We start from the raw sequence: 22,851 nt of genomic DNA on the forward strand, positions 1-22,851 counted from the left end.
TGGGAGATATTTTGCATCTTATAAGTTCCTTGCAAGCCACACTGTGCGACACAAATTGAATAATCTTGGGTACGACCATCAATCTGATGCATGTACACTGTGCGATGAGAGTCGTAGGCTACGACGCAGACTACGTAGCGTCATAATAAAGCGTAGCATCATCATAAAGCGTTATCCTGTGTGTCATCAGTGTGCGTCAACCTGACGAGTTGTAAACAAGACGGTCGTGATACGAAGAAGAAGCAGACTGTGAACATGCCAATGTCCAGGAAGCGAACACTTGCCATAGTGGCTTTTATGTGCCTAGAGAGGCCGGCTATATTTAAAAAAAAAAGAGAAAGAGAACAAAGTCGTGGCTAGGGAAAAGAGGCCAACTGGGAATGCCAGTCCTGCAAATGGAACTTGAGGTAAGTAACGTTATTAACGCCAGCATGCTAACGCTACATGTGTCGTAGCCTCCTAATGAATGTTGAGCTTGTTATCACTGCTAGCTTGTGTTGTTCCCAATGCACTCATTAATGTCTGCCTGTTGTACTTCTAGATACTAACGTCAGCATGCTAACGCTACATGTGTCGTACCCTCCTAATGAATGTTGAGCTTGTTATCACTGCTAGCTTGTGTTGTTCCCAATGCACTCATTAATGTCTGCCTGTTGTACTTCTAGATACTAACGTCAGCATGCTAACGCTACATGTGTCGTACCCTCCTAATGAATGTTGAGCTTGTTATCACTGCTAGCTTGTGTTGTTCCCAATGCACTCATTAATGTCTGCCTGTTGTACTTCTAGATACTAACGTCAGCATGCTAACGCTACATGTGTCGTACCCTCCTAATGAATGTTGAGCTTGTTATCACTGCTAGCTTGTGTTGTTCCCAATGCACTCATTAATGTCTGCCTGTTGTACTTCTAGATACTAACGTCAGCATGCTAACGCTACATGTGTCGTACCCTCCTAATGAATGTTGAGCTTGTTTACCTCACTGCTAGCTTGTGTTGTTCTCAATGCACTCATTAAAGTCTGCCTGTTGTACTTCTAGACAGATGATCGAAGTGGATTCAGAAGTCTACTCCGCATGGATGTGGAACAGTTCGATCATCTGCTACAGCTGGTGGCTCCTTATATCTCCAAAGCAGACACCCAGATGAGGAGAGCGATCACTGCCAGAGAGAGACTGTCCATCACACTGCGATACTTAGCAACAGGTAATAATCAGGGGTTGTAGTGGAGGGTAAACCCAAGTGAACTCAGGCTACAGTGTATCCGCGGTGACCAGAATGTAACTATAGAATGTGTCAGTCTAATAGTTCTGATATGCTGCAGTTTGGCACATTTATTTGTCGACGCGCATACATAAATGATATTCTACAATCATTCTCCATGCTGACAGGAGAGTCGTTCACTTCCCTGAGCTTCCAGTACCGTATTGGACAGAGCACTGTTGGTGTGATTGTCAAGGAGACATGCAAGGTGTTGCACCAGGTCCTGAAGAAGGATCACCTGACGGTAAGATCCATTTAGAAGCAGCTAGAATGTAACATATGGGACAATCATACCTAGATCAGATAAATATTGATAGATTCATGTCACTGTTCTGATGCAGTCTGTCTGTCTGTTTGTGTAGACACCGACTACAGAGGCTGAGTGGAGAGCAGTGGCCAGTGGCTTCCAGGAGAATTGGCAATTCCCTCACTGTCTCGGAGCCATAGATGGAAAACACATCACCATCCGCCCACCAGGCAACAGTGGGAGCACCTTCAGGAACTACAAGTCTCGTTTCTCTGTGGTCCTGATGGCTGTTGTAGACGCCAATTATCGTTTCCTCTATGCGAATATTGGAACCCAGGGCAGAGTGTCTGATGGAGGTGTTTATGCCCACTGTGACCTGAAAAAGGCATTGGACAGCAACCAGTTAAATGTCCCGCCAGCCCAAAGTCTGCCAGGTACAGATGTAGTCACCCCTTTCATGTTCATTGCAGACAAGGCTTTTCCGCTCCACACACACCTGATGAAGCCATACCCCTTCAGACAGCTTGACCATGACCAGCGTGTCTACAACTACAGACTGTCAAGAGCGAGGCGTGTTGTAGAGAATGCGTTTGGCATACTTGCCAACAAATGGCGAGTCTTTCTCACCATCATTCCCCTAGAACCAGATACAGTGTCCCAGATAACCCTGGCTGCTCTCTCCCTGCACAACTACCTACGAGCCCAGGCCACAGACACCTACATCCCCCCTGCTCTGGTCGACACGGAGGATGAGGACCACCACATCATCTCTGTTGACGTATTGACATGCTTCTGTCCTGAGATTCATAAATCATCCTCATGATGGACCGCCTTGCTCGCATTTTTTCAACAGGATCCGTTACGTGACGCATCTCACTGCCCACCTGTTTACCAAAAATTACATCTTCATCATCATCATCTCTGTTGTCTGAAACTACTTGCTTGAGGAGGTCAATCTTCTCTCTCTCAAGGTTCAGCCCTCTCTCCCATGGCTTGCTCCGGACCACTTTTGCCTGACCACCCGGTGTGGGTGTGGGTGTGGATGTACGGGTTGGTGGGTCCTGTGCTGATGATTCTGACACCGCTGATTCCCCAAGGTCATCACTCTCTGGATCTTGTTCAGCAGTGTCAGCACAGCTGTCCGTCACTGAATCATCTAGCTGGATGAAGGACATAGGATCAGAATAATCTTTATTGACCAAGTATACACACAATGATTATGCAGGTGACACCATTTGTGAACTGTAGGACACAGTACAAGGTGATAATTAAGCAATAAACCACGAGAGGCAGTGGGTTACAGGGTATTTTACAAAGGCTACTACAGTATATAGTTTGTAGATATATGGAAAATATATAGTTTGGTATAAAATTCCAAATAGAATGGGTTACAGAGAAACGTTCATCCAGTTGATTTTAAACGTGTAATTAAAAGAGAAATTTAAGAAGTCAAGGCCACCACAGACTATAGTATTCATTATTAAGAAATAAACGGTCTGACAACTTTAGTGGTTCAATCCTGATGAATTGAAAATGGGGGACCCTGATGTAAACAAGACGAAAGTCTTTCTCTGGTCTGCATCCCCTTAACAATTGTGTGTATTGAGCTGTACTGTATTGTACCCATTCTGCAATCTGTTAATAAAGTTTTCAATCAATCAATCAAGTATGTACAGTAAGTACGTTATTATTGTCAATTTCCAAATATACACATACCTCCAGGGTGCTGTAGGACTGACGAGGCAATACATGATGCTTTAGGAAGTCCAGGTACTTCAGTATCCATGTCTGTCGCTGGGTTGGGTCTTTAGTCCCACTTCCACTGGGTTTGGGATGTAATAGCTTCCCGTATTGGGTGCGCAGGGACGCTGCATGCGTTACCACCTCTTCGGCTGTGAAGCGCAATAACAACATTACGTTAGTTAATGTACACTGAAAGTGGGCTGACAGAAACAAGACTGTACTTGCATAGTGTGTGTGTGTGTGCTAGCTAGCTAGCCAGCCGCTAGCTAGCCAGCCGCTAGCTAGCTAGCTAGCTAGCCAGCCGCTAGCTAGCTAGCTAGCCACTAACGTTAAACTCACCCGGGAGCTGCAATTCCTCCGCCATTTCCTTCCATTCTTTGTCCTTCTGTACACGGTCATGGTAACAGCTGGAGGACACATCATACAGGCATGGCTTCTGTTGCCACAACTCGACAAGCCTCTCCTCTTTGATACGACTCCACACAATTGGCGTCCGTTTGCGGGGCGGCATTATTGGATTGTACAGTCACTGTCCCACATAAACGCACATGTGTCGCACTGATCACACGTCATCATGCGGTCGCACTGATCACACGTCATCATGCTGCATTTCTATTGGTTGGTAGCTGACGCTGGTCGTAGAATATCAAGCACTGTCAGATATGTGTCGCAGGCATCTTTGATCGCAAGACTTGCACGTCGGTCATCTTTGAACCTCTCTCACTGTGCGACGTACGACCTGCGTCTTGGAGCCACGATTTCGCCCACGACCACAGATTATGCCACGATTGGTCATCTTTCGTCTGGGACGGCCGAAAATCGCCCAGTTAAGAGCGGGCATAAGAGCCCCGGTCCAGACTTACACATGTGCTTCTGTGGGCCAAACCTAACCCAGTTGTAGATCACAACGACACACACAACCCTTCATCACAACAAAAAATGGCAAAAGTACACTCTTACTACAGAGGAACGCCGTTTTTCATAACGAGAGAAGACACAAGTCCTCGATTATGTAATGGCCACAGACCTTGCTAAGCACACATGATAAGTGACCAAACAACCGTTTCTTTAGGAAAAAATTGTTTCTCAAGCGGAAGCACAACCCCAGCAACTTAAGCTGAGGGTTACATCGTATCCCCACAAACACAGTGACACAATATATTGTAAACAAACATGTCTGAGAGGAGGGGGGGAAGCCCCAGGGAAACCGGGGGGTCACCCCTCCTATCTTACCCTTGATACGACCAAGTTGAACAGGTACCCCTGTTAATATGTGAACATGCTGTTCATTGTCATCACAGGCTGAGAAAAAGATTCATTCCTCAATCACATGTCACTAAGCATAGCTTCACAGGTTAACTCACCCTCTTAGTTGTGAGTTCACCCACGTTACAACGTTACATGAACACACATGTTCTCATCACAACTAACCAGTTCATTTTTACACATGTAAAAAACAACACCGATTTACTATGGAGAGAGAAGCTATACCAGTGACAAGACAATTCACACACAACACGCGTCGTATGCTCAATGTATTGCAGCAACACATGTTTTGGAAACATCGTTATTACAAAACATTTAGAAGGGAAGAAAAGAAGAAGTGTTTAAAGTCCGGTCAGGACTCCTACCTTCACCCTGAGCGCAGGCCGAGAGGACTGCAACACTGGTCAACGGGACACCGAGTCGAACCCAGCATCTCCTGCGTTGGTGACGAGGGTATGTCCGCTACGCCACCCAGCCGCCGTTCTCCATGTTGACGAAGTCCTCGCTGGCATGGCACCCGGGTGTAGGGTCGACTAACATCCTCTGTCAAAGATGACGTCGTAGTCAGAGTGTTTAAGGCATGTCATAGTCACAGTAATGTTCAACAGTGTAGCATTAAGCTAACAGCCGCCCGACTGAAAGCAACAAGCTAACGTTTACTAGCCTAGTGAACACAACGAGCTAGCGCCGCAGCTAACAGCTGACTGGCTAACACAGTAGGCCACAAACTAGCACGCCAGCTAAGCAGCTATTGTCGCGGGTGGGGGTATAGGGGTATCTGTATGGGGGGTGTATATACCTGCGGGAGCCAAAGAGGAGGACGTGTCCCGGGATGGTCTGGAAGAGGACCTAAAGGCATACCTGGCTGATGGAAAAGGCAAGTGAATATCAGCTGATAATGATATGTGAAGTACCGTCGCTGTACTGCACCATGCTGTCCCTGTTGTTTTGTTTAGACGGAGTGGAGTCCAGGAGGTCCTGACGGGAGCGGAGAGAGCCATCTTGGGAGGATGGTGATTTTGTGCAGACGACAGCTACAGCAGGCGAGTGCAGGACCACCAGGGGGGGGTAGCGTATGTAAACATTATACAGGCTACACATGTGTGCCCTCTTCTTCTTACGCAGCTGGGGAGCGTCGTTGGAGGGAGCGCGAGGTGATTGGCTGGCTGGCGTGACGGGGGCGGTGCCCGGAAGTGCTGGCGCTACTGAAAGGAGAATCAATGACGGACAAGGGCAGAACAAAAACGGGAGTCGAGAGGACGGTAGCAGAGGACGCAGGGCTGCGAGGACACACAGCTCTTTTTGTGTTTTTACCTTTCCTCCAGTGGAACCAGTTCATAGCGGCGACTGCGGTGTTTCCTCCAGAGTGGAAACGAGTGGAGCTTCAGACCGGAGGGACATTATCGCCACACCGGGCGCCGTGAGTAAAGAACGCAAGACAGTAGAATACGTGCCTAAACAAACAAACTATTTTCCCGAGTGGTAAATGAAGACATAGACGAACGGTGACTGCATTTGAATTAGGAATATTATTAGTGGCGTGAAGCTGAAGATTATCGGAACGGCATACAGTAAAGCCAGTAATACTGTCGAAGACTGGAACCTAGTATTGTGGATTCTCCATCCTCTGTGAACTACCTTTTCTCTCTTTTCTAAATAATCTGGAGGATATCTAATCCATTGTGCATTGTGACAAACCCGTGAACGGGGGGAACCTTGCTCTTACTGACTGTGCCTTTCATTACAGGCGGAAGGACATTATTGCACGCCTGGTGCTTGGAGGGCCTAAAACACCCCAGTACAGACCGAACAGTTTTTAGCCCGAAGCCGAGAGGGGCTACGGGAGCGGAAGGAGGTGGCGTCCTTCCGGCCCTCAGCTTCGGGCCCCGGTTATCATTAACCTTTTTTTTGTATTGTTTGTAACTCAGCGCTTCCACTGCCCCAGATCTAGGTTAGGATATGGGAGGAGTATTCTAGGCCTGGTCACAACCCCTAGCAGTGAACAACACCCACTATCCTATCCAAACCCCCTTAATTTACCGTGTGAACACTTAGTGTGTATTTATCTACCTATATTCTCCCTAAATCATTTGCCGTGGCTCCCCGAGGGATAGTAAAGGTGCAATCCTTATACAACATAAATGCACCTTCTGGATCTACTGGTATGCGCTTGGTTGACGCGCTCAGATATCAGCACTCGGGAGATCGGATTTTGTATGAGACATTTATTTTCCTTTCATATTTTCCATATAGATCTTCGGATTCCAATAATCCCCACAATGAACCATAGGAAATGTTTATCTTACCGTTTGACGGCGAAATCATATTGTAGAATCAAAACAATCAAAACATAGGCTGCTCTGCAGCGGTCAAAAAACCGTGTCGCCACATACCAAACATTCTTAGAACACTGGCTGTGTGACGGCCAGCCCATTTTAAACACCTGATGCCTGTTTCCCCAAATTAGCCACATGCATCTCAATTGGCATCTCCCTAATTAGCTTATCAAAAATATAATAATTACAACAATACATGATCACAAAACCCATTATGTATATAAGTCATGACTTCATTCATACCGATAACAATAATAATAATAATTTCACAACCATACATTTGGCACTAACAGTGATTATATAGATTATGGCATTTTAAGTGCTTCTATAGGCTATGTATGAAATATAGACTATAGACCTATACAATTATTTACAAAGTAAACGAAATCATACATTTGGCTCCAACAGATAGCTGTATATCGATGCTTATTTCAGGCTGTTTGTAGTGAACCGTGTGGTATAGTGTGATTCTAAGTTGACGTTTGATAGTCATAGACACGTGTGCAGGGCAGACTCTTTTTCCTTCACGTGTGTAGTGTCTCAGGGGCGGGGATAGGTGACGTGGGTGGGAGTAACAGTCTGGGAGTGGGTTTACGGGGCATGGAGCACTTCCTCCTTTTAAACTACCTTAGGCTTAAGAGGCGTGGGTCTTTTAAATAGGCTAACCGACCAGTTATTTATATCACTATCACCTGAACTGTACACAACGACATAATAAGCCACACTTCAGACAGGCCGCCGCCTGAGTCCCTCCCCATCCTAAGAGGGAAGAGAAAAAGAAATGTCAAACACAGTTTTCAACTGTGATTTACCAGACATACAGCGGAGCCGGCACAATTCCCATCCGGGCTGCAGCCGACTTGAGCATGGAACTCCCGATAACGAAGATCCATGCCCACTTTTCCTCGTGCCTTAGGGTGTACTTTCACATTCACGTGAAAGATGGGGCCTGCACGGGACAGAGAAGCATCCGCTTGTCCAGAGAATCCTGGGTTCAACCAGGTCGCGGCCCACTAGGTTGACCATCATGGGCGTCAGACCAAGATCCTCCGTCCGCCGCTTAAGAAGCCGAGCAGATGACCCCAGTCCGGGGCCGGCTTTCGTAAAATTGTCAGCTAACCCCCATAGCGTTAACAGACAACTAGCGCTCGCAAGCAAAACAGTACTCACCCAACACGGAAGCAAACCGGTTTCTCACAACAGCCGGTGCCTCCCACAGTCCAGCTGTATGACCGGAGGGTCAATACCCAACCAGCCGCAGCAAGGAGGACTGCAGTTGGGGAGTATATCAGCGGCGCGAGCCCCTAATACGAAAAAGCCGGTGGAGGTCAGAATGATCAGCATCTTCCAGACACTCCAGTGACGAAGACAATATCGCCGTATTTTCTCGAAAATAGTGAGAGAGAAAATAAAGATATAATGTCAACGTATCTTCCCGTCTTCTGTTTTCCTCTCAACTTTCTTCAGCTTAATAACCTCGTCAAGTGGGGTATACAACAGGCACTTCCTTGTGGTGAAAATAAAGAAGGAGGCGAGTAGGTGACCACACACCTGCTTATGAAGGTAGCGGATAGGGGTGTGGCCAGATGGATGTTGGTATGTAAAGGTACATTGTGGATTTTTATTCAGTGCTGTGCACGAAATGAGGTTAGTGCAGATGACGCTGAGCGGAGCCAGTATGATATAGAACTATAAAACAGGCCTGTTGGTAACGAGAGGGAAAAACATAATGTAGCTGTCTCAAGCTGAAACCATGTAACTCTGCTGTTGACCTGCTTTGCTGCTGAATAAACCAACCTCTGCTATCATCGGACCATTGTCCACTGAAACCGTGTTCCACCTTCCTGCTCTCAAAACCAGACCTCTATGCCTTAACACATTCGGGGCCATTGGGATCCGTCTAATCCCACTCTATACGGCCAGCATATCAAAACAAACTTTCATTGTGCGTGAGGCTGTTTGTAGAGCTAAATCTATACTTTATATTATTGCTATCTGTCCATTCTCATTGTCAATTGACACTATAAACCGTCCCTTCAATATGCCTTATACAAATAATTTTTTCATCAATACGTTCCCATTTTATACCGTCGTGAATATGAACTATATACCGGAATGTTCTGGTATATTTCCTGGAACGAGAGATATAGGGCGCTAAGCTAATAACGTTAAATCGAATGGCGTTTCGGCTATAGACCAGCTAGAGCTAAAACTCAAAATGCATATTGTCGGTATCATGGTCCACCATGCATGCATGAAAGGGGCGGGGGACGTCGTTTCTGATTATTGATTACCAATAACGCCATTAGCCTCAGTAGCCTTATTCGCTGATAGGCTGGTTGGCTATGTTAACAAGGCCTGATCAGCATGTAATTTACGTGAAAAAGCTCTTACCTGTGGCCGGTTGGATCCCCAAAAGGATTTCCCAGTTATCGATCGCCATCTGGTAGATCCATATGTCCATTGGCTGATGATATATTCCTTTACTGCATACTGAATTCAGCGTCCCAAAAACTATTCCAGGCCATCGGCTACAAGCATAGCTTTAGGCTAACAGAAAAACCCATGCATAAAAATAAAATAAAAAAAACACCGGTCTGTAACAGGGAACACTGCATTATTGAGACAGCGCCCCTATGAGGATCTGGCCGGTAATGCACTTTTCCGAATTCCAAGAGTAGGGTAAATCTGCAGTGCCGCAGGGTGACATTGAGTAGGATATTACAATGGAATAAAAGCCAAAACAACCTTGCCACGTATATACGTGGTTGGCCCTCAAGCGGTGGATCCGAAACACGTATATATACGTGGTTGGCCCCGAATGTGTTAAGAATGACCACGACAAAGTTAGCTACAAGACTTCAATTTACTACAGTGTGTGTTTTGACCAAGATGTCACCCATTTTACAATCCGTTTTAAAAGTATGTTTATGTGTGAAAGAGAGAGGGAGCATCCATCGTCTGTGTGTGTGTGCGTGTGCATGTGTGCGTGTGTGTGCTTCAGATGTAATACTAGACTATCTAGGCATGCAGTGTGCATAGTTCTGTATGTGGAGACAGGGAAAGTGATATGTGTTTTGGCAATGATGTCACACACTTTACAATCCATTTTACGAGTAATTACAATACGCTTGTGTGTGTGTGTGTGTGTGTGTGTGTGTGTGTGTGTGTGTGTGTGTGTGTGTGTGTGTGTGTGTGTGTGTGTGTGTGTGTGTGTGTGTGTGTGTGTGTGTGTGTGTGTGTGTGTGTGTGTGTGTGTGTGTGTGCGTGCATGTTTTGGACATAAATACATTAGACTATTTAGGTACGCACTGTTACTGGTTCTGCAAGAGGAGAAAGGGGAAGGGATCTCTGCTTGGCGATGATGTCATGCACTTTTCTCTTTCAGCGGGTGCGTATTTACAGTATAGGCTACATGAGGGTGTGAGAGAGAGAAGGAGAGAAGGCGTCTAAGTCAAGATGGTTGTGATAACACATGTTTGACATTTCAACCCCTTCCTGGGGCGTGAGACGATGCTCTCAGCGGGACTTACACACACACACACACACACTCACTTGCTTCTGTTCTTACAGACAGTTTCAATGTCTCAAAACAATTACGGAACTGGACAAATGCTGGTTCTTGGAAACAGACGGTATAATCAGAGGGAGGGAGTATGGATGAATTGGAGTATTTATATGAACTTTGGAAGGAGGCTTAGACCAATGATGCGGGTCATTACGCACCCCCCCCCATATTCCTCTCCTTTTGTTTCTCTCTTACCTGCACTGCATAACCCCAACCCATAATGCGACACAACAGGTCTTGACCAGTCCACCTAAACTACCATTATTTCCTCGCCCAGCTGCACTGCTGGCTGCTCGCCATTCACCCCCCATCTCGCGTGGGTTCCTCTTTAAAAAGTACTTTCTTTAAGGGAGGTAACTTTGGGCACTGTTTTTCATTTGTGTCGTACCATTTATGCTCTAGATTTGAGACTGGAGCATATTACTTCGTTGTAATACTCACTTCCTTTATGCAGAGAAGATTTCTCCCAACCAGAAGGGCTTGTATGGGCAATTCTACCGGGTTTCATGCATCGCTGATGGAAGAGTTTCCCCTTGTTCAACCCAACTCCATGATTTAGATAGCTAAATAAGCTAAATTCTTTCCCTGAAAAGATTCAATAATTCAGGTTTAAAGGCGCTGTAAGTGGTAATTGTGTTTGTTAAAATAAGTGTTAAATAGCTCTACATTCCATCACTCATATACTGAGTGTAGTGTTTGCTCAGTAACATGGGTCTCCCAGTCGCGTGTATGCCTTCGACGACGGAACTGCATTTCCGCGTTCGAGTTTTGCACTCTGATTGGCCAGGTCATGTGACATGTGCGCCAATCGTGGGACAGCAAGTTCTGCGCCTATTTCCGGGTCTAACAGCCTGCAAACTACCTGGCGTTCTATCGCCATGCTCTAAGACAAACTCTAACCTTAACCAACTTTGAAAGAGTGCCTAAGCTTAACCGTCGGAATCAGGGCAGGCGTTCTATCGCCATGCTCTAAGACAAACTCTAACCGTAATCAACTTCGAACGAGCGCCTAAGCCTAACCAGTGTAGAAACTTGCGGTCCCACGATTGGGCGTACATGTCACATGACCAGAAATTACCTGGCCAATCAGAGACGCGGAAATGCAGTTCTGTTGTAGAAGGCATTCAGGTCTCCCAGTCTCTCCGCTCTGCAGTAAACAGAGAATATATTTACTGGTATCCCTTCCCACTTTATCCAATCAGGAGAGAGAACCCTAGATATTTTTACTTATTCCAAGAAATCTTGCCAAGCCATATTTGGTTACTGCACTGGTAGATTATTTTACTTATTTCAAGGACACTTTTCCACATTTGTGTAACATTTGCTTAACAATTTTTAAATAGAAACTAGGTTTTATTTATTATTTTTGTAGTGTGGAGTTCTCTCTCCTGATTGGATAAAGTGGGACATTTATTTTCTGTTTAGTGCAGAGCGGAAGGACTGGGAGACCCATGTTACTGACTAAACATCTCTTACAAACATCAAACATCAACAAACAACAACAAAGATCATTTACAAATGATGTAAATATGTTGTTAGAATGGTACAAATATTCATCTGGTGACATTCTTCATAGCATTAGCACATTTATTGACCCAGAAAATGTGTAGTTTGACACCAAAATTGATCTTCTATGTTCAACATTCTAACAACAAACCCTAACCCAACATTCACATTTTTGGCAGTTGTTAGAATGTTCGACACATTTGTACCACATGCACAAACCTGCTTGATTATCTCCCCAAATAGCATGCAAGTTGGACAAAGTGGGTATGTCTGGAAAGAAGAGGCTTGTGGGTACCTATAAAACCAATGTTCACTCTGATATATTCATGTGAACGGCCAAGGGACCTTTTGGAAGATGAGCATGGCAGTTTTTTCTAGGCGAAAATTTAACATAATTTTGAATCATTGCCTATTAACACCCCCTTCCCAACAGTTGGGCTTAATGAAAATGATACCATTGGAAAGCTTAGCTTCTCTAGTTTACAGTGATACCAATACCTTTGTGTTCGCTCAAATATTGAGCGCGCTATGGACCAAGATATTTATTAATGGGCAGAACCTTGATTTTACATGGCGGCCATCTTGAAATCCATCACGATGACGTGGCCCCTACCCCAAAATGAAAGGAACACGTGGGAAAAATTTGGTGCTTTTGTCCGGCGTGTCCACATCCTTCTCAAATCTGGTGCTAAGCCACCGCACTATATATCAGTGACGGCTGTCAGAATGTAGAGCTGTTATTTTAACATGTAGAGTAGACCACTTATTTTAACAAAATAAATACCACTTACAGCTCCTTTAAGCAAAATAATTGTCTACTTCTTCCACCACCGATTTGGTCCTCGTAAGGATATAAGTAAACTAGGCATTCACACACAGAGGTTCTCACAGTAGTAGTAGTAGTAGTAGTAGTAGTAGTAGTAGTAGTAGTAGTAGTAGTAGTAGTAGTAGTAGTAGTAGTAGTAGTAGTAGTAGTAGTAGTTATCGACAGCAGCGGGGGGCTGAGCGACTCGGACTAGTATAAACAACATGGGGAATATTTCACCTCCATGAGAGATATGGTGTGTGTGTGTGCGTGCCACTCACCACTATGCCAGATGGCCTGTTATTTGCAAGATCATGTGTACTGTACTTGTACTTTACTTGAGTATTTTCATTTTAGGGAATTTTGTACCCATACATGAATACAGAAACATCATATAGATTCAAACCTCTGTTTCTCTAATACATTAGCACTCAAGGAAACCTCAGAATGTTACCTTTAAAAAGAGACCAGACTCATGCATGTGCTATAAGTATAAAGTATAATACATAGCTAATTACTTTGGGTATGCAATCGTCAGGCGTTTTATGCTAAATGTGGGGTAACCTTAAGGGGTTAAGTCTCTACACAAGCGGTTCTTGAGATATGAAAGGAATGAGGCCTCTATATGGGGGGTGTGGTTTATGAAAGGGGCATGGTTAACATAGACCAATGAATTGAAGTATGTACTTCACATCTTCCATAAGCGTGTGTGTGTCTGTGTGTGTGTGTGTGTTTTCCATGTGAAAGTGTAAGAGGCTCATTCTTGTGCCTGTCCCTTTAAGTGAAAGTTTATAATTGTTTTATGTGCATGCGACCCCACTGCCAGCCTTAATTGATTAAAATCCTAAATTACACACATCCTTCCATAATGCATTTCAATGAGGCGGCGCTTCTGTCACTTAGACCAGGGGTTCCCAAACTTTTCAGGCCGCAACCCCCAAATAACGGTGTCAGAGAGCCGCGACCCCCACTATTATAGGAGGTAAAAAAAAATTAAAAGAAAAACAATATATATATATATATATTTTTATTATTATAATTTTTTTTTTATAAATGGAAATGTATGGTTGAAACATGCAAACGTTCAAACGCACACACACTAATAAGCATTGGAGGCTTTTAACCAGGGCCGGACTGGGAAAATCATTCAGGCCATATATAGTGCAAAATATAGCCCCAGTCGGGCCACTTTTTAAGTGGGGGTCTGGGGGTCCCCCACCAGGAAGTTTTGGATACAAAGACTTCATTTCCTGCATTCTGGTGCAGGATTTTTTTTATTTGTACCCTTTAAATGCCAGTGTTTGTGATGGCATCACAAATTATTGTTAAAAAACTGGCTAGCAGTATGATTAGCAACAACACTGATTTTGATGGATTTTCTGTTTTTTTGTAATGTCAGATTGAAAAAAATACAATCTTTAATTCAACTTCAGCCCTGATCATAACACCACATATTCATTTTATAATTCTAACCCTTTAAATGCCAGTGTGTGTGATGGCATATATTTGCAATATATCAAATGCAAAGTAGATTTTTCTGGGGGGGATTATTACATGCTAGCATGTGTCAATGATTAGCAACAACACTGATTTTGATGGATTTTTTGTTTTTGTAAGGGTCCCGCCTCCACCAATCACATGCAGCTCCCTTTGTGTGTGTGTGTGAGAGCAAGAGAGAGAGAGAGAGAGAGAGATAGTTCTCCAACTTGTGTGAGTTGCAGTGATCTCCTGGTTGTTCCCCATCTAGGTTATCTAACTCAGTGGTTCCCAAAGTCGGGGTCGCGACCCAAAGGTGGGCCGCGAGCAGCCACGGGTGGGCCGCGAGATGATCTATTCTATTGTATTCTAAAATACAACAACAATAGTATTTTAATGAGGCTATTATTATTATCATTATTATTTTGCAACAAGTTAGCCCTCTCATAAATAGCACATATAAATGAATAACTAACTTGAACTAACTTAATAGGATTGAAGTGATATTTGGCTTAAAAAATCGGCCATCTGGCAAAAAAAAAAAAAAAAAAAGCTAGACGATGTGCATTGGGCCGCGGCTCTCTGACGCCTCATTTTCTGGGCCCCGGCCTGAAAAGTTTGGGAACCCCTGATCTAACTATTGCGCTGCTGCAACTAGAAACACTGGCCTGGCCTGTTCAGTGGCTGGACTGCATAAAAAATATATATATATTGGATTTCTTTTTCTTTTTTCGTTGGAATCATCTGGCGACCCCCCCCCCCCCCCACACACACACACACACTTTGGGAACCCCTGACTTAGACGACAATTAAAGTAAAACCATAAGAGATCAAGCTTAGATATTTGAATATGTGGCCTCTGTGAATGAATGAATGAATGAATGCATGAATGAATGAATGAATGAATGAATGAATGAATGAATGAATGAATGAATGAATGAATGAATGAATGAATGAATGAATGAATGAATGGATGAATGAATGAATGAATGAATGAAAACTTTATTTAACAGATTGCAGAATGGGTACAATACAGTACGGCTTAATACACACAATTGTTAAGGGGATGCAGACCAGAGAAAGACGTTTGTCTTGTTTACATCAGGGTCCCCCATTTTCAATTCATAGTGACATTTATGACATACACAACATACATGACATTTATGGCATAGGGACATACATGACATACAGGTATTTAGTACTGTTACATTTGTGACATATACGATATTCAAATATACAGTACTGTTACCCATAGATCCTGACAGAGTATATACATATGATGGGGAGGGGACTGTACATTAGGAGGGGGTGGGTGGGTGGGAGAGAAATATACATACGGTGCGGAGAGAATATGGTGGGGAGGAGACTGTACATTTGGAGGGGGTGGGTGGGTGGGAGAGAAATATACATACGGCGGGGAGAGAATATATACATGCGGTGGGGAGGAGACTGTCTATTAGGAGGGGGTGGGGGGGTTTGGACATTTACAGTGGCCAGTTTCGAATTGCAGCCTCCCGTAGGTGCTCTTTAAGAGCGGTTTTGAATGTGGGTAGGGATTCACATTCCTTTACAGCTTTGGGTAGGGCGTTCCACATTGATGTGGCATAATTGCTGTGGTGATCGGAAGACAAGCGCAAAAACTGTGAAATCACAGATTTTAGCTAGAGTGGAGAGTCCATTAGGGCAGTGGTTCCCAACCTTTTTCCCCCCAGGGACCCCCAAACATCTCTGATGAAATTCGCGGACCCCCTCCTAATAAGATACCATAAAATACTTTTTTTTTTTTCATTTTAATAACAAACTGCTTATACACAGGCATATGCATCACAATTAGACCCACTATGCTTCTTTGACTTGTGCCTTCAATCAACAAATCTCATCTTGCACCATATGCATTTCAAAATGTTTGGCCAATATTCAAATCCTGTATTCATCCTCTCAAATCAGTCCCTAATGGTGAACGGTTTGCATTTATGGAACAAATCAATGCAACAAATTAAACTAAATATGAGACAGGAAATTCCAATCAGTAGCAGAGAGAATCTGTCCTAGCTGGGTTTAATACCTTTTTTTTTTCATTTTAATAACAAACTGCTTATACACAGGCATATGCATCATAATTAGACCCACTATGCTTCTTTGACTTGTGCCTTCAATCAACAAATCTAATCTTGCACCTTATGTATTTCAAAATTTTGGCCAATATTCAAATCCTGTATTCATCCTCTCAAATCAGGCCCTAATGGTGAACGGTTTGCATTTATGTTGAATGAAGTAAGAATCCACTGCAGTAAAAATATCCTCACCTCGAGTGGTGGTAGTAAGGTTGACTGACATGAGAATGTCCTGCTTCAGATCCTCATTTTCAATATATTGCACATAAACGATGAGCACAGCCTCGTCTGCGACAGTTGTAGTTTCATCAAGTTGTATGGCAAATGGACCCTTTCTAAGCTTTTCTGACAGCTGCTGCTCGCAATCACTTGACATCTTATCAATTCGGTATTTCACTACATTGTTCGAGAGTGGTACTGATTTTAGTTTATCCGCCACCTGTGGGCCGCACAGTTTCTAAACCATTTTGATGCAGGCTGGTTTGATGAGCTGCTCACCAATATTGTGCGGTTTCTTTGCTTTTGCAATTAAAAGCGAACACTCAAAGGAGGCTTCGGTAGCCTTCTGTAAATCACTGCCACCCCTGCTCCACGCTACTCTAACATCAACGGGCTTGTTCGCCTTGAGAGACTGTTCTTTCCTCAGAAAAAAGTCTGGATCCTTCCCAACGGTTTCTGGGTGCTTAGACGCCTGATGTCTCTTCAGCTTGCTGGGCTTCAGGCTCGAGTTTGCCAACTTTTCTCCACAAATCACACACTCAGGTCGTTTGTCTGGTCCCTCAGTGAAGCCCATGGTGATGTAATTTTCGCGATTGCTGTAGGTCCTAACTTGTTTTGCAGATGAGCTGCCATCATCTCCTTTTCGTTTGTCACACATTTTCGCCTCTGGCGGCTGACTGCAGACGAGCCGAGAAAGTTAACTAGCGTGCTAGGCTAGCTACAGAAAGTGATACAGTCAACTGATTCGCGTTTTAGCGGCTACCCGGTAGCCTACTGTTAACATTCAAAAATCATGTCTAGATGTTTATTTATTTATCTTTATTTTTTTATTGTAGTGGAGAGACTATTCATGCTTCTGATGATAAAAAAAAAAAAAAAAAAAAAAAAAAAAAAACTCAAATCATCTGTGGTCTGGCGGACCCCCTGCGCCCCCTGGCGGACCCCCAGGGGTCCGCGGACCCCAGGTTGGGAATCACTGCATTAGGGTGTATGTGGAGTGTGACTGTCAAAGGAATGGCCATACGTTGAGATATAAATGTCCAATTCCATTTATTTTTCTTTTATGAGCAAGGACACAGCTGTGGCATCCTTCTGATGTCTTATTCTTATATCTACGTCCAAAATTTATTAAACCACTGTCGCAATTTACAAAAAGTTAAGCAAAAACTTTAAAAATATCAGCTGTTTTGAACATTCCACCATTCATTCCTATGGACCAAAATTGCCCTTCTAAAGGCCTCTGCATGCTACAGAAACTTCAAAGCAACTGCAACACAACATCAACAAAGCAACAGTGTTGCAGACACTCTGCCTTTATGCTTCTGCAACATCGACGCGCAAAGTTAGTTTAACTAAAGTTAGTTTAGGTTCGTGTTAACGTTAGATAATGTACAAAATAAACGTATTTCCGGTGCTTTTAGACGTCGCTCTTTTATTTTGAAATCCCCCGACCGGAAGTGTTATAGTGTCTGTTGCTAGCAGCTTAACTTCTGTCGCCCGTTTTTGTGCTTTTCGAGCTAACGTAACGTCATTAGTTTCCAATGGAGAGGAGAGAAAGACCTCGGCTCACATGCAGCTCAAACTACCTGTTGGAATAAATTAATTGATTGATGTTTAACTTGTCCCTGTGTGTGTCCAGTCATTTCGACTAGCAAACGTTGTATTTAACGTTACCTCAGGATACCATTGTATTTAGTTGGTTAGCTATGTAGCTAATGTGGATAGCATTTTGAATAGCACCAATGCTAGCTGGCTGGCTACAGCTTTATTTACTAAATTATGGAGGCTTTTTAATCGTCAAGGTAAGAGAGGATTTGTCATGATCAACTGAAGGCGTATGCTATGGAACAATATGTGTTTGGGTTTTCAGAAAAAGGCCAGCTATGTGACGCTAACTATTTAGCATCAACCAGGGGCGTTTTTAGGGTTAGAAAACATGTGGGGCTTCAGCCCGGGGGGGTGGAGGGCCCCCTCCCCCCCTTTTTTTCTTTTCTTTTTTTTTCTTTTTTTTACACACAGAAATACGCACTTTTTGAGTAATTAGAGACGAATACTGAAGAACTAGATTCGAGTTTTTTAAAGTGAGGTCCAGGTCCATGAGAGGGATCTGGGCAGTCCCCATAGAAAATTCAAAGTTAACAGGACAAAATCATCAGTTTCTTATTTATTTATTTAACCTTTATTTAGCCAGATAAAACATTGATATGGTCCAAGAGGCCCCAACGAGGGTACAAATATACATATATACACATATACATACATACATACATACATACATACATACATACATACATACATACATACATACATACATACATACATATACATACATACATACATACATACATACATACACACATACACACATATACACCAATAACAAAATAAAAACACAGTTAAGAATCATACACATAAGCAAATAAACAAACAAACATTATGCACAGCCTATGTACAAAAGAAATAAACAGTTAATCTCTAGTCTTTACAGTTTTCTTCAATTGCATAAACACTCAAATCAAAAGTATTACACAATTATCAAAACCTTAAGCTCAAGGAGCAAAACATAGGCCCAGATTTGCACCCCTATAAGCACAAAGTCAGCCTCACACTTTTTGCAAAACAATACACACAGTGATTTGTAAAACACTAAACACACTTGCATTACATTACACATAGAATGTCAAATTACCACACATATGAGCCAATTGGTTAACACAGCAATCAGATGCACAAACACACCATTGCTCAATTGTAGATACACCAATCAGGTTTAAGCACTATAAAAATGCAGCAGGTGAGTTCACCTGCCTTCAACCAAAATGGAAGGAGAGTGAAGTACTGTACACAGAAAACGTGAAAATATACAATACATTCACCAAACACTACACAAGACAACCAATGATGCAGACTGATGAAAATATAAATGTTCTCTCCATATACCCAAATCAGTCAACATGTCAACATGGAGAATCACAACAAAATAATCTCTTGCCATATCCAGCTAGGCAAAGAGATAATGTCTAGTATTTTCTGTACTCTATTTACATTTTTTCTATTTTTGTTTTTGTTTTACTGTAATTTTAACCTGTACTGGATACAGTATTTTATGTTTGTCTGATATTTGCTGAGCTTACTGTGTTATGCACACTGTAGTAGCATGAAAACTGGGACATGTTTTGTTGTGATTCTCCATGTTGAAATGTTGACTGATTTGGTTATATGGAGAGAACATTTATATTTTCATCAGTCTGCATCATTGATTTGGGTATATGGAGAGAATTTTATTTTTTCATCAGTCTGCATCATTGATTTGGGTATATGGAGATAAATAAATTATATTTTCATCAGTCTACAGCATTGGTCTTGTGTAGTGTTTGGTGAATTTATTGTATATTTGCACATTCTCTGTGTACTTCACTTACATACTCTAATCACTGAGAAGTAGAATTGCTAAATGTGTTTTAGGTTAAGCACAGCAGTGTGTAACTGGTTCAAACAGAATTAAGTCATATGAAACGTGTGTTTCATATGGTAATAAAATGTAGTTTTTATAAATTAGTGTATAGTTTGTGTTTAATTTAGCAAAGGATCTGAGGTGTTCTGATAATTGTGTGTGTGGTTGTGCTAATTGTGTGTAGTGTTTTGAAACACCAGGCCCTGTTTTCAAAATTGTGCTTAAGCAATCGAAAAAATTATATACATAATGTTTCAGTCTTCTCATAAAAAAAAGGTTCGATTTTTGGGTATTTTCCTGCCTTTGGTCCGCTTTGCATTCACATCTCAAATGAACCGCAGCAGGGTTCACTTGCAAGAGTGAATGAGCTTTCACACCACCCCAAACCAACCGGACTATCCGAGGAAATGAACCAGGGTTCGATTAAAGCTTATTATAGTTTATCACAGTATCATGAGCATGTCTTTGTCAGTGGACACTGGACATTGGGTATGGATGGCTCCAGGTGCTGCTGCGTTAAAGTGCACATCTTCAATACCTATCTGTACTATTTAAAAGCACAGTGCAGGACACACTCAAAGGTTATCGCACCTCAGAGATGGCAGTGGACATGTATGACAGGACAAAGGCCATATGTAATGGCCTTGGGATTGAGGAACATACTACCAGCCAAAGGAGGAAGCAGAAAAGGATGGACGAGTATGTAGTTGAGTCATCTTGTGGCACAAGCTCAGACCTCATGGAGATCAGCTGAGACAGAGACTGTTCTATCCAGTCCTCGACAGAATGCTGCAAGAGCTTGAGAGCAGGTTCTCATGAGTTGGAGAACAACGTATGAGAGGCATACAGGCATGTTATCCAGCCTCAGACCAGTTTCTCTCTGTGGAATTGCTGCATCCCCTCGCCACACATTACAATATCCAACTACTGCCAGAGGAGATCACAGTTGCAAAGTGTTTCCTGGCCAGGACAGGCAGAGATGCAGTCCCTACTATCCAAAGTGTCTTTTCCCTCCTTTATAATGCGCCTTTCAAGACACTAAAAAAAAAAGTCCACAAATCGATGAATGAAAAAATTATATAGGATCAAATGAAAACTACTACTTGCTAAAAATCTATGTTTAAAAGTACTAAAAACCAAAGAAAAATACCAAACACTAACAAACATTCAGCACAGACAATGGGGGTACTGCCATCCAAAAAAAAAAAAAAGAAAAAAAAAAAAAAATGTAAATGTTGTTTTAATTTTAATTTTTTTTTAGATCCGGGGCTAGGATAAAAACATCCGGGGCTAAAGCCCCGGAAGCCCAGGGCTAACGACGCCACTGGCATCAACGCTGGCTGGCTACAACAATGGAGGATGGTATTCTCTGCGGGACCAATATTATTCTATGACAGCCCGCCCCCATTGATTGATTGATTGAAAAGTTTATTAACAGATTGCAGAATGGGTACAGTACAGTACAGCTCAATACATACAATTGTTAAGGGGATGCAGACCAGAGAAAGACTTTCGTCTTGTTTACATCAGGGTCCCCCATTTTCAATTCATCATAACATATATGACATACATGACATACAGATAGACAGTACTGCTACATCTATACATTTATGACATATCAGATTTGCAAATACAGTACTGTTTGTGATACAAAAGTGTCCAGAAAAAGAGTGTATTTGGCGTAGAAACTGTACATTGGAGGAGGTTGGGTGGGTGGGGTGGGGTTGGGTGGGTTGGGTGAGGGCTGTACATTGGAGGTGGGGGGGGGGGGGGGGTTGGGTAGGGGACACACACACATTTTACACTGTACATTGGAATACTGACAAAGCCTTACTTGGTCATTTACTGTACAACTAGGTTAGGACATTTGTAGGGGCCAATTTGTAGGTGTTTTTTGAGAGTGTTTTTGAAAGTGGGTAGTGATTCACATTCCTTTACAGCTTTAGGTAGGGCGTTCCACATTGATGTGGCATAATTGCGAAACGTGTTTAGTCCCTTGTTTGAGCCGAATCTGGGTTTTACATGATTTGTGGAGCTCCCTCTGGTGTTGTGATCGTGGTATTCACTGACCTTTGGGAAGTATTTTGACATGTACATGGGTACCTTGGTCGCGTAGTGTATCTTGTAGACCAGGCCTATTGCAAGTTGCTGTACTCTGTCGTCTACTCTAAGCCATCCTAGGTTGTCAAAGTGGGCAGGGGTGAGGTGGGTTCTAGGAGTTAGGTCAAGCAGTAGTCTGACTAGCTTGTTTTGAGATGTTTGTAATTTGTTTTTTAGTGCCTTTGAGGTGCTTTGGTACCATGAGGTGCAAGCATAGTCGTAGTACCCTTGAATGAGTGCTCCTGCTAGAGTCTTCAGGGTATTCTTGTTTACCAGAGAGGAGATCCGGTACAAGAATCGCGTTCGTTGGTTGACTTTTTTTATTACATTGGATGCCATTTTGTCACAGGAAAGATTAGCCTCTAGGATGGAACCCAGGTAGGTAATTTCATCTTTCCTTGTGATAATATTGTCACCCACTGCAACCGAGAAGCCGTCGGTCTTGCTGAGTTTGTTATTTGAACCGAAGAGAATGGACTCTGTTTTGCCCATGTGTAATGATAGTTTGTTGTCGGCGAGCCATATGCAGATTTTGCCTAGTTCCGAGCTGAGGGCTTTTTCAACCTGTAACTCGTTCTTGTCAGAGACCAGCAGGGCTGAGTCGTCCGCAAACAGGAACAAGTTGCAGTCACAAGCTGACGACATGTCATTTGCATAAATTAGGAATAGTAGCGGTCCTAGTATGCTTCCTTGTGGAACACCACAGCTCACTGTGAGGGGGGGGGATAGGGTACCGTTTACTTCCACCATCTGT

The 22,851-nt window shown here is 43.1% G+C and overlaps 1 protein-coding gene across 1 annotated transcript in view; it reads left to right on the forward strand.

Moving 5' to 3' along the window:
- Nucleotides 1–331: 331 nt before the first annotated feature.
- LOC311222957 (uncharacterized protein) overlaps nucleotides 332–22,851 on the forward strand; it is a gene marked incomplete at its 3' end in the record, with an annotated part of 60,894 nt that continues 38,374 nt past the window's right edge. Inside the window, exons 1-4 of the mRNA XM_084307629.1 lie at nucleotides 332–407; nucleotides 1,041–1,206; nucleotides 1,392–1,507; nucleotides 1,626–2,288. Coding sequence (XP_084163755.1) covers nucleotides 381–407; nucleotides 1,041–1,206; nucleotides 1,392–1,507; nucleotides 1,626–2,288 — 972 coding nt within the window. The 5' untranslated portion in view covers nucleotides 332–380. The remainder of the gene's footprint in view (nucleotides 408–1,040; nucleotides 1,207–1,391; nucleotides 1,508–1,625; nucleotides 2,289–22,851) is intronic.

The sequence above is a fragment of the Notolepis coatsorum genome (assembly GCF_963971535.1).
Source record: "Notolepis coatsorum genome assembly, chromosome: 1".
Lineage (NCBI taxonomy): Eukaryota > Metazoa > Chordata > Actinopteri > Aulopiformes > Paralepididae > Notolepis > Notolepis coatsorum.